Source organism: Mizuhopecten yessoensis, unplaced genomic scaffold, assembly GCF_002113885.1.
Source record: "Mizuhopecten yessoensis strain PY_sf001 unplaced genomic scaffold, ASM211388v2 scaffold9311, whole genome shotgun sequence".
Classification (NCBI taxonomy): domain Eukaryota; kingdom Metazoa; phylum Mollusca; class Bivalvia; order Pectinida; family Pectinidae; genus Mizuhopecten; species Mizuhopecten yessoensis.
In genome coordinates this window covers 380,545-392,705 of record NW_018407984.1, presented here as the reverse complement: position 1 = coordinate 392,705, position 12,161 = coordinate 380,545, and the positions used below count along the sequence as shown (strand labels likewise).

At 35.8% G+C, this 12,161-nt stretch overlaps 2 protein-coding genes across 4 annotated transcripts; one reads left to right on the top strand and one right to left on the bottom strand.

Annotated features, from left to right (window-relative positions):
• Nucleotides 1-2,883: 2,883 nt before the first annotated feature.
• On the bottom strand, nucleotides 2,884-7,337 carry LOC110457800. Of its 3 annotated transcripts, none has more exons than XM_021509214.1 (4): nucleotides 7,278-7,337; nucleotides 5,740-5,839; nucleotides 4,666-4,961; nucleotides 2,884-4,240 (listed from the first exon to the last, which is right to left on the bottom strand). In XM_021509214.1, the coding sequence occupies exons 3-4, from the start codon at nucleotides 4,949-4,951 to the stop codon at nucleotides 3,585-3,587; spliced, it is 942 nt and encodes a 313-aa protein (XP_021364889.1). In that variant the 5' UTR covers nucleotides 4,952-4,961; nucleotides 5,740-5,839; nucleotides 7,278-7,337; the 3' UTR covers nucleotides 2,884-3,584. The 3 variants fall into 3 exon arrangements, with proteins under 3 accessions (XP_021364889.1, XP_021364886.1, XP_021364888.1); XM_021509211.1 differs by having other exon boundaries at nucleotides 5,784-5,839; XM_021509213.1 differs by having other exon boundaries at nucleotides 5,784-5,836; nucleotides 7,278-7,329.
• Nucleotides 7,338-8,827: 1,490 nt separating this feature from the next.
• LOC110457817 lies at nucleotides 8,828-10,967 on the top strand. The gene is made up of 2 exons (XM_021509244.1): nucleotides 8,828-9,011; nucleotides 10,190-10,967. Exons 1-2 carry the CDS (start codon nucleotides 8,828-8,830, stop codon nucleotides 10,843-10,845), a joined length of 840 nt encoding a protein of 279 aa, XP_021364919.1. The 3' UTR covers nucleotides 10,846-10,967.
• Nucleotides 10,968-12,161: the final 1,194 nt, after the last annotated feature.

Here is a 12,161-nt window from a genome sequence, read left to right as displayed (position 1 = left end):
CATTTTTGTATAAACCATGGGTCTGGCCCGCCAGGGGCCTGAGAGGTGGGGCCCAATAGGGGAAACATAGCAAATTATTCTTTAAAATCCCTCTTCTTCTGTAGGAATGAAAGGATTTGCTCCATATTCGGTCTGAAGCATCCTTGGGGGAAGGGGAACCAATTTTGTATAAACGGTGGGTGTGGCCTCCTGGGACCTGAGGGGCGGGGCCCAATAGGGGAAAAAGAAGTAAAACATTTATAATCATTCTTCTACCATATGGATTGAGGGATTTTATCCTAATTTAGTCTGGAGCATCCTTGGACAAAATGGTCTCAATTTCGTATAAACAGCGAGTGTGGCCCACCTGGGGACAGAAGGGAGGGGCCCAATAGGGGAAAAAGAAGAAAAACATTTATAATCATTCTTCTACCATATGGATTGAGGGATTCTATCCTAATTTAGTCTGGAGCATCCTTGGACCAAGGGGTCTCAATTTTGTAGAATTGGTGGGTATGACGCCCCCTAGGGGCATAGGGGCGGGGCTCTGTTTGAAGTTTGTTCTCGCTATATCTCGAGTACTGGATGGGTCTTTCTGAAATTTCATATGTACTTACAGCACCTACCATGGAGCGCTATATCTTTACTTCATACCAATTATTTAAAACATATTCAGGTGAGCGATACAGGCCCTTTGGGCCCCTTGTTTTTATAATCTTATCGCGAGATGACTTATTACAACCTCATATTCCCTACAGTGGATAAGTTTATGACGAACCCCAGAACATGAAGAGTTATCTCTCTACAGTAGTACAGCTTTGTGATAAACCAAAGGAATATACCAAATATGTCATTTCCCACACATATATATTTTATATAAACATATGTATTTTTTATTGAGCACATATTTACAATTATTGAGTACAAATATACAACCTTTAACATAAATATAAAATTATTGAATATTGCAATGTTTGTCACGCCATAGTCTGTAGCTGTGCTTCGTGTATATTTATAATCAAACAATTATTTACCTTTGTCTTATTTTGGTAGATTCCTCTCACAATAAACAAAATAAAAACTCGATATAAGGACATGCACATATGACAAGCCACACGTACATTTGGTAGCGACAGAGGGATCGCTTAAGTATCAAAATTATCTTTAAATATATTATAGATAACTTAAATTGTCATAGAGATATTTTGAGTGAATTAATTGTTCTTTTCATATCATTTGGTAATCATGACACATATCTAAAGGATAACAGAGATGCCTTTAAAAGAATAAAGTGGTTTGTTTTAAATGTATAGGAGGTATCTCATACATTTATGAACTTATTAAGGTAGGTGAAAGTTTGAGTTTGTAGACATTAGATTTGATGGATTTATTAGTGAACGATCTTTAAAACACGATCCACTAAAATCACTGGAGGACTATTGAACCGAGACTGCGTGTAAGGTGAATTGATGAACCGAGACTGCGTGGAAGCTGAATTGATGAACCGAGACTACGTGTAAGGTGGATTGATGAACCGAGACTGCGTGTAAGGTGAATTGATGACCCGAGACTGCGTGGAAGCTGAATTGATGAACCGAGACTACGTGTAAGGTGAATTGATGAACCGAGACTGCGTGTGAGGTGAATTGATGAACCGAGACTGCGTGGAAGGTGAATTGATGAACCGAGACTACGTGTAAGGTGAATTGATGAACCGAGACTGCGTGTGAGGTGAATTGATGAACCGAGACTGCGTGTAAGGCGAATTGATGAACCGAGACTGCGTGTAAGGTGAATAGATGAACCGAGACTGCGTGTAAGGTGAATTGATGAAGCGAGACTGCGTGGAAGGTGAATTGATGAACCGAGACTACGTGTAAGGTGAATTGATGAACCGAGACTGCGTTTAAGGTGAATTGATGAACCGAGACTGCGTGTAAGGTGAATTGATGCTAGCAATTATGGCAACTAACCTCAGAATCCAGTAAAATCTAGAATTGTTTATTACATATAATGTGTAATTCATCGAATCTCTACCTCAAATCAAGTTAATATAAGAATATTAGTAAAAAAAAAATCAAAAAAATCCGGTTTTCTCTTATTTCCTATTACTTCCGTATTGTTGAAAAGATTTTTTCATGACTTTTTCCGCGGTTATTTGTAAAAGAAATTAATGTTTACACAAATGTAATAACAATAACTCTGTGAAAATAGTGATTTGTCAAATATCAAGATACAAGTGCATGTGCGTGCACGTGATAACGGCATACCATACGATAGCCTATGCCCTATGGTTACACATGAACCTGACATGTAAATATACCATGTGTAAGCGGGCGATGGAATGATGTCCAAAGTGTACATGATTGAGAGTAATTTTGTTCCATAAAAGAACAGTAAATTGACAATTAAATATAGGAATTTAATTTATTTCCGTCGTTTTTTGGTATAGTAACGAAAATAAGTGTCATTGTATAAATTCTATCCCTCTGCAAAAAGTTCCTATTTTTTCAAGGTGGACACCTCTCATCAGGTTCAAAATTATTGTAAAATGTAAAATAAATGAATTATAAAGACTTTATGTGTATTTGGTTCAATTTTTCACTCTTTTTGTATGAAACTATGTGTCCTGTTTGCTTTTAGCTTGTATTTAGAAACTTTTATCCATACAATTTCAATAAAATAGCGCTTTTTGTAACATGTTGTAGATATTTTGGTAAATAAAATATTTGTAGGGTTGATTATCAATGTTTCTTTTCATTATTTTAGTGTTGTTATAGTTTTGAACAATGCCACACACTCAACAAATGTGAAAGTGTTAAATATGACAAAAATTCAATTTTTCGGTATTTTTTACAAACATATCCCTAGTTTATCGGAATGCTTAGATTTTCATGAAATCATCTCTACATATTGACGTTACCATTATGTGAAACTTTCATTGAATTCTGCTGGCTAATTGCGAAAGGGTGGAGCCACCCTAAGTTTCATATTGCTATTTGATATTACCTATCACATACAAACAAATGTCAGGCTATGTCTTTTTTACAGAGGATATTTTAAAGTTTCCGTGTATTTTTTTTTATCTCGGTGATAAAACATTAACATTCTAAAATTTCATAAACGTATATTGCTTAAAGTACGAAAACATCTTCCTCATTCTTATTGGTATGTAACAAGGATCATGATTGGCTTATAAGCATACACTTTACACTGACTTTTGCAGATCACGTAAGAAAAGGAAATAAAACCGGAACGTTTTCTAAAAAAGTGTCCATTTTAGAACTTATTTGTTACGTCAAATTAGCTTACGTGGAATAAAATGTCTCAGCTACGTCCGAATATATATTATAAGGATGAAAATTTCAACATTAAAATTCAAAAATTTAAAAAAAAATGGAAAATTCAGCATATTTGTTGTTTGGTTCACACACTACCCTACAGCATGGTCACTTTACTGTATCACATGAGTCATTGTAACGTCCTTTGGTATAAGGTCAAAGCTCACATAGGTGTCTTGACTGATGGAAACACTTTGAACCTCTTAATCACGAACGATGCAATGTTACTACGATGTCACTTGGTCCATCATCTGCTGAACACATCTAAACCCTTATCGGTTCTTTTGGTCCGTTTGGTTTACCATCGCCAAAGTCATATTTCTCCATTCCAAACAGAAGTCTGGCTTCTTTTGTTTTTGCGATATCTGGTAGTTCATGTATAGTGAATTTTTCCTCTCCACTCCTCGGATTAAACGGTCTGAAATTCTTTAAACCCTGGGATGACCAATGAGATGTCGTTAAGATGTCTTCATATGCTTTCTTTTTTATCCACAGGTCTTCCGGTCTAGCCCAAATTGCAGGTGTCATGGACACAAACACGACGAACCGCCATCGATCACTATGAGGTCTGCCATAAACCGGTTTGACATTGTCGTGAACTGTTCGGGAATCCCACAATACCATGCCGCCTTTTGGAACTGGAACTTTGGTTCGTTGACAATCTTTCTTGTCATACCAAGCCTTTTGCTCCTGGTTTAATTTGTAAAATTCTAATCGTTTTGTGCTTGCTGCGGCACTTGGAAATGCCTTGAAAAATTCTGAATGATACAAATGTGATTTTGCCATTACCCGGAAGCAGTGGTCTGTCTCAGTGCTCTCCTCTAGGTTGACCCCGCCCTGGAAGGCATGAGGGCCTTTTCTACTGGCAGCCTGGTCTAAGTGTAACCACTCAATATCAGGATCTGCGAATAAATTGCTTCCTGAAATGTTCAATGAATAATATATATAGTTCACCATGGAGTAAAGCATTATTTCTCTTTCAAAGTGTTGTAAACTTGGTTCGCCTACTGCAGCAAATATCTCCGTCTATTTAAATTAATCATTAAAATGCGACACTTTGTGTACTGGAACTGCATGTTACGTTTAATTATATTTCTACACCGATTCTGGAAGCGAAAAAGGTGAAATTTAAGTCAAAACATTTCCTAACAAGCGGAATGAAAATATGGTCTGACATTTAAATAAATAGCTCAGATATATATAAATCAAACTAGCAAAATCATTTTTAAGAGTTTTGTTTATAAATCGAATGCCTGGTTAATGGTGTTATCGGCATATACATGTGTATGTAATTATATTTACCAGGTATACATGTAAAAGGATCAATACTTAATGAATGACCTACCCTCTTCTGGTGGCTTGGAAATGGCTATGGCGTCTGCGCTTGAAAGCAACTTTTCAGTTTTCCAAACTTTTTCAAAGACAGGTCTGCACTTCAGGCGTATTTCCCAGGTAGTCGAGAAGTGACCAGTCCTGTATGACTGGATCACGGAGTTTTGGTGTTTACATTCCCGCCCAGCATCTGTAAACCTCTGTAACCAGGATTTATACTGGCCAATGTATCTGTCACACTCCTCAGCAGTAAGAACATTCGGAACCACAGCGTATCCATTTTCTTCCAAACTTTTCATTATGGAATCGCTGGAATAAAACAACTTATAATTTAATCGTCAGCGAAACATGTGTATAAAATATTTATCGCGACTATTCGTAAAAAAATGGAACTTTGAAACATTAAATCATATAGCCCTATCTGCTTTATCTAAATTACATTATCCGCTTGTTGATGACATATACTATCATTACTAGTAATACTGATTTCAAAATATTGCAGCCTTATCATTTTAATCTGATGTATACATACATCATATAATACAACACATTTCTCTTTTTGTGTCATGTGTGAGAGTAAAATGTGACATAAATCAAAAGGTATCATGATTGTGTTTAGGGAAATCAGATGGTTTTGAATAATATGAACACCCCTCCCCTTTAGTATAACAAAATAAGCTAAATGGAGCCACAGCTACAACTGTTATTGTTCACTATACAAAGGTGGGGAAATCATTTTCATTTAAAAGAAAACTGGAAACATAACATGAACATGTTCATGTCAGTTTTTATGTCAATTCACATGATTAATACATTATATCAAGGCATAACAAGCAAAATTATATTAACTATATCAACAAGTACTACGCTTCTTGTATTTCTCATCGATTTAATTTGTCTCTTTATTTAACGAATAATAAATAATTTATTAAGAATCAAAAACTGCAGATCGCAAGAAAAAGAAAGATATGATAGAACACACTATAGTAAGGCCAGCTATGGTCTGTATTGTCATATTTTACCAGTAACACAATCTATGGTAGCATACAAACTTAAACCTATATAGTTTATTGTGTTGAGTACCCACCTGTAAGGTGTTGAGTACTCACCTGTAAGGTGTTGAGTACTCACCTGTAAGAATCAGTTGTGCTGGACATTGCTCCCGAGGAAGTCGCCATATCGTCCTACTTGAAGCAAATGTGTAAACAATATTGGGATATGTCAAGCCAGGATACCTTATAACCTATTATGTGTGATCTATTTTTAGAAATGAGTGACGCCGACAGTATTAATATATACACAGCAGGTAATAACTGTGTTAGGTATTTCATCTAGAACCTGGATATTGCAAAGTCAAACGTACCGATAACTTAGCATACATCGCACGATGTGTAGGATTTCACAAGGAAGCTAGTTATTACATAGCCAACTCTAACGGCGAGTAATTTAAAATAATGTGTTATTCGATTTGTTGCGCAATCGATATTTACCTCTTACACAAGTAAATACAGCACATTGGTGTCACTATCCGGGGCCTGTTCGTTTGAAACACCGTTGATTTACAGTTTCTGATATACACAAGTAATCATTTAAGTAAATGGAACAACCAGTTTATTTCACACTTTAAAATAATCTTCTACTGAAGGAAAAAATCATTTAACACTTTTATACTTTCAGATATAGAAATATTATCTGTATCCTGTGTGATGATTTCAAATAAAAAGCCATGTGTCTTTGGTTTTCATTAAATATAAAAAATAAGATCTCATTGAGGAGCACTCTGCCGTTATACCGGCCCTACCTTACATACCTATATTCGACTGATCGGTGCTACTTGGACCTACCTTACATACCTATATTCGACTGATCGGTACTACTTGGACCTACCTTACATACATAAATTCGACTGATCGGTACTACTTGGCCCTACCTTACATACCTATATTCGACTTATCGGTACTACTTGGACCTACCTTAAATACCTATATTCGACTGATCGGTTCTACTTGGACCTACCTTACATACATAAATTCGACTGATCGGTACTACTTGGACCTACCTTACATACCTATATCCGACTGATCGGTACTACTTGGACCTACCTTACATACCTATATTCCACTGATCGGTACTACTTGGACCTACATTACATACCTATATTCGACTGATCGGTACTACTTGAAGTATATCTATTGGTCGGCTTATCAACTGGTTAACACACATTTTGAATCAAATATATGTTGCAAATATTAAAATTCACATCTAAAACTGCATGCATACAGGAAAATGAATGAGAGTCAAAAATCGATAATTATCACAAATAGTGTTTTCAAAACTTGTATGGACGACTCATCAAGCTAACAAGGCCTTACAACATTGAGTATTGAAAGGAAGTATGCTCTTCGTATACATCGTAGGCCATTTCTAAATATAGGTACACGTATTCCGGGTAGTGTTTACAAACTCCCCTCTGTTGACTGCTAATTTAGTACCATACTTTAAATTTAACGATCAAAATTACATCTGGTGTTTATATTGATGCTGCTTACACTTCATTTACGTAAATACTTCAATATGATATGCATTCTACACGATATTGATCACTAAAGCAGGTGCAATACTTACTCAGCTATTTAACTGGAGTTTCGATGTGTTGTGAAATCGTGACGTTGTTGTGACGTCACAGGTCACAAAAGGTCGGGTAAGGAAAATGCTTACAAGCCAGGTTTAATCTGTTTTCCAAATCAATCAAGTTTGACGAATGATTCGTGTCTATAAATAGACAACGCTGAGTGAATATAAGACTGTGTAGCGTATCCTATCCGAAGTGTTTGATACTCGGTACTGACCAGACGGTACTGACCAGACGGTATGGCTACTGCTTGTGAACCACCTACTGTAACGGCTTGTGACAGCATTAACGGGTAATTCACAGCAGTGTTGTGTAACGGTGGTGTTAACATAAAATACATTGAGTATAATAACTGACTATTATTGTGTTTATTATAGACGATACAATGTCTGTGTTGAGAATGCTAGTACTTACTGTATTAAAACTTATAACGAAAGGACTAGTTTGTCTTTGTTTTGTGTCTTGAACATTATATCTGAATGTGAATATACCAGGTGTCTGTATTTGTAGACGACAACACGTTTTATGATGAAAACTCACTATTTGCCATAATAAAATATGAGAAACTATGAAAACTTTCAGTCTGATTATTTATGTAATTAATATTTTGTGTAACAACTGGTCAACAGCTGGTTGTTACCAACAATCATATTGACCTTGTCGTGTGACCTCATTACGACTCCAGTTGATAGTATGCAACGAATTATATTGAGGAAAGAAACTATTAGATAATTGACAAACGTCAAATTATGACTCCAACTTGATATGATTGATTGTATTGAACATTACTGACATCAGTACTGTAATATATCGTTGGCTAAATGCGAGTTTTAAATACATCATTTGAAGAAGATAAACAATTTGTAATTTTGTAGAAGGAGTATTTATAGGCATTTTCCTCTTTTCCTGTTATTTAACCCATGTCTCAACATATTTTAGATCAAGTTTTTCAATTAATAAGAATGTTAAATACAACGTAATTGCTTTATGATGCAGTAAATATTAATTTGATATTTTGCATCGATGTAAAAAATAAATGGGTACATCATTTCTTTTGATATACAATGGTTATTATTTTAATAAAACTGTCAACATAGAATTCGTTATTTTGTATTCCAAATTAATCATAGTTTAAATATGTCTGTTGCTGCGATATGTCAATTTACATATCCAAGAGTGTTAATGTATTCTTGTGTGAATATTCCGTATTTTTACATTACCTTATACTGACGTTACATGATATGTTTTGGTCTCGTCCTTCGAAGTTGAATAAAGAACTATAAGCAGAGATATGCAATGTTAAACTGTGCATATTGAGGTACATTTAGTTGATTTTTGAGTTGTAAGGAGGTAGGAAGTGTTTTGTTCTAATAGAGAATTCTTTTATCTGATTTGTTAACCTATCAGATTAAATCAGTGACGGTACTTGTACTGTTGCTTTTAGGGATGCTATACTGAAGCAGTTAAAAGAAAAGGGATACGCCGTCGTTCCGGATGTCCTTACACTTGAGGAGTGTGACAGATATATTGGTCAGTACAAGTCATGGTTCCAGAAGTTCGAGGATATAGGAGTGGAATGTTCCAGCCGAAAATCTGTTATTCAGTCCTACAGAACTGGCCATTTCTCGATCTCGTGAAGTCCAAACCTGTGTTTGCAAAGGTTTGGAAAACTGAAAAGTTATTGTCGAGTGCGGATGCCATTGCGATATATAAACCTCCAGAAGAAGGTTAGTCAATAGTACAATAAAAATAAAGACATTTTAGCTTAAACAAAATGATAACATTCCCCTGTTCTTTCAGAATTTCATTAGCCACATTGTCGGATAAATGAATATTTCTGAGCTTGACCTATCTTTTAATATACTTTTCCTTCTTTTAACTTTAGTGAAATCAGACGATTTAGTTTGTTTGGCATGATGCTGCACTTGTTTCAGTCTTCTTTCCATGATGTCAAAATATCTGACATTTTATCTTGCATTTGTGTAATTATGGTTATTTATTACGATGGCCGAAGGCGGCCAGGCACTTTTGAAGCATTTATAGTTCGTTTGTGTACCATGGTACACTTTTGTGTGGGACACAAACGAAGCATTTATACATCGTTTGTGTACCACGGTACACTTTTGTTTGGTACATAAACGAAGCATTTATCCTTCGTTTGTGTCCCACGGTACATTATTGTGTGGCCGAGAGCGGCCACTGATAGGAATTGACCCTGAGCTATTAATTTTCCGATTAAAACATAACGGGCTGCCACCGTGGAATGTTGAGGTCTGTCGTAACTCTTCTGTGGAGGGCTCATACATGATACATCTTCTTTATTTAAAAAACTAAATATTTGTTAAGATAAAAAATATGTTAATTATCATGTGAAATATATGCCTAGCGAGATTAAAAGCGATATGCATTTGTCGTTTAAATTTGTTAGATATACCGGTACGTGACCTTATGCTATTTTGCTTGATGATTTACCTGACGGCTACCACAGCCTCCTCCACCCCCAAATGGGCCCATGTCCAGAGCGTAAGCGTTGGTTTCATATCCTATTACTGCGATAACCTTTCGAATGATGAACATTCCAAACGCTGGCGAGGTCAATAGGCCAACGTTTAAAAGTGTACCATGGCCGCTTTAGGCTGTACAATTGGACAGAAACGAACAATAAAAGTGTAACGCAGAAGTGAACCACAAAAGTGTAACGCGGTACACAAACGAGTATACATGCTTCGTTTGTGTACCACACGAAAGTGTACCATGGTACAGAAACGAGGTGTAAATGCTTCAAATGTGACTGGCCGCCTTCGGCCATCGTAATTTATTGTGTAAATAAAACTTTTGGCCTGTTGAATTGAAATAAGTAAATAAGACATGTCGTATCAATGTCGTGACCTTTTCGTCACAACAGGAAGTGACGAGTACGCCGATCCGGATACAGAATGGTTACATCTGGATCAGGCTGTGTACAGAGAGCGTCTGCACGCCTTCCAAGGTGCAGTCTACTTAGAGGAAACTACCGACACCGACCATTGTTTCCGGGTCATGACGCATTCTCCCCTGTACAATAAACAATTCTTCGAGGAATTCCCAAAGGCTGCCACAAAGTCAAGACGAATGGAGTTCTTAAAATTGAGTAAAACACAAAAGGCTTGGTATGATAAAAGGAGATGCACACGAACCAAGGTACCAGTTCCCAAGGGAGGAATGGTATTGTGGGATTCGCGAACAGTTCATGACAATGTCGACCCGGTATACGACAGACCTCACAACGATAGATGGCGCTTTGTCGTGTTTGTTTCCATGACACCGGCAAAATGGGCTTCTCAAGAGACAATTGAGAAAAGGAACGAAGCATACGATAAATTGTTGACCACTTCTCACTGGTCATCACAAGGCCCTCGCAATTTCAAAGCGTTCAAACCAAAAGCTGGACAATTCGAATTAACGATACTCAAACAACCTGTCATTGCAAGATCACGTGATGCAATGCTGTTGCTTGGAAAGGCAGAATACAACTTTAAGGATGGAAAATCTAACGGACCAAAGGAACCTGTGTTGGTGTGAAAACTTGAGAACATTTAACAGGAAGCCGTTGACAATTCTTTCTATTCTATGTTCTCCCTGTGTTTTGCCCTGCTTACGCATCTTATGAAACATTTATTTTTTAATTTTGCTAATTGCAAATATTGCTTGTGACAAATATTTGAGATTATTTACTAAATACTAGCCTTTTTATCTTTTCATTATTACGGATTTAATTCTACACTGAAACACTTTAGTAATCCCTTTCTTTGATTAATATCTAATAATGCATCGATAATTATGCATTTCTTGTTGTGAATCTCGTTGTTGGGATAATTGGTAATTCAATTGCTGTAAAATATGAAAAATATATTATTTTATACTGGTATGTGCTTTGTATGAGAATGCTCCACTATATCCAGGAATTATCTTTGATAGAATATTAACGACATAACCTACATGTCGTATTCGTTAATAACTCTGAATGTAATGCTATATATACCTGATTGAAATGTTTATATTCATTTACGTAACTTGCTTGCTGTGAATTACATTTTCGTTTTGTTTGTGAATGTTATTGATATAAAATTTGAAAAATAAATCATTTTGAATTGATAATTGTTTTGTATGAAAATGCTTCACTATTTCTTTAAATTGTTGATATGTTTAGGCAAAACATCGCCCAAAGTGACATCAAACCGTTGAACATGAATTTTACTCACCCTTTCACACGATTACACAAACTTTTCAAGCATAACTTGCCTCCCTTTTAAAGAAATAGTAATATATATATACAGTTGATGTTCTCCTGCGATTGCTAAATAAATCAACTGTGACAGTTGTCTATACCAAAATCTAATTTATGGATATCAGAATTGTACCGATGCATTTTTATATTTTAACAATGCATGAACACAATTTTAAACTATTTATTTGGGAAAAAAACTGAAAATGGAAACAGTACAAAATGCTATATTGGATTTACCGTCATTCCGGAGTTATCTCCTCTAGTAAGCAGTACGCTAACACAGCTTTCGGGTAAAATTGTCTTTGTACTAACAGCATTCCATCCAAATACTTCAACGATACAAACACAGGAATACATCTCTTTCCTTCATCTCTTATATGATATGGATATTGTAAATTGAAATTTATATATTATTCTTAGGATGTGTATCTGTTATTTGGATAATTTTAGAATAATTGTTTGGAGGTATATTCCGGAATGGTGACATAACAAAATCATTGTATCTAAAATGTTCCGTTCATACTGAAGCCTCCGTCATTCCGTCTTGCGTCGTCATCTAATGTGAGTCATTCGCCTCAAGAAGCTAGTAGTTGAAGAATCGCAGAGTTAA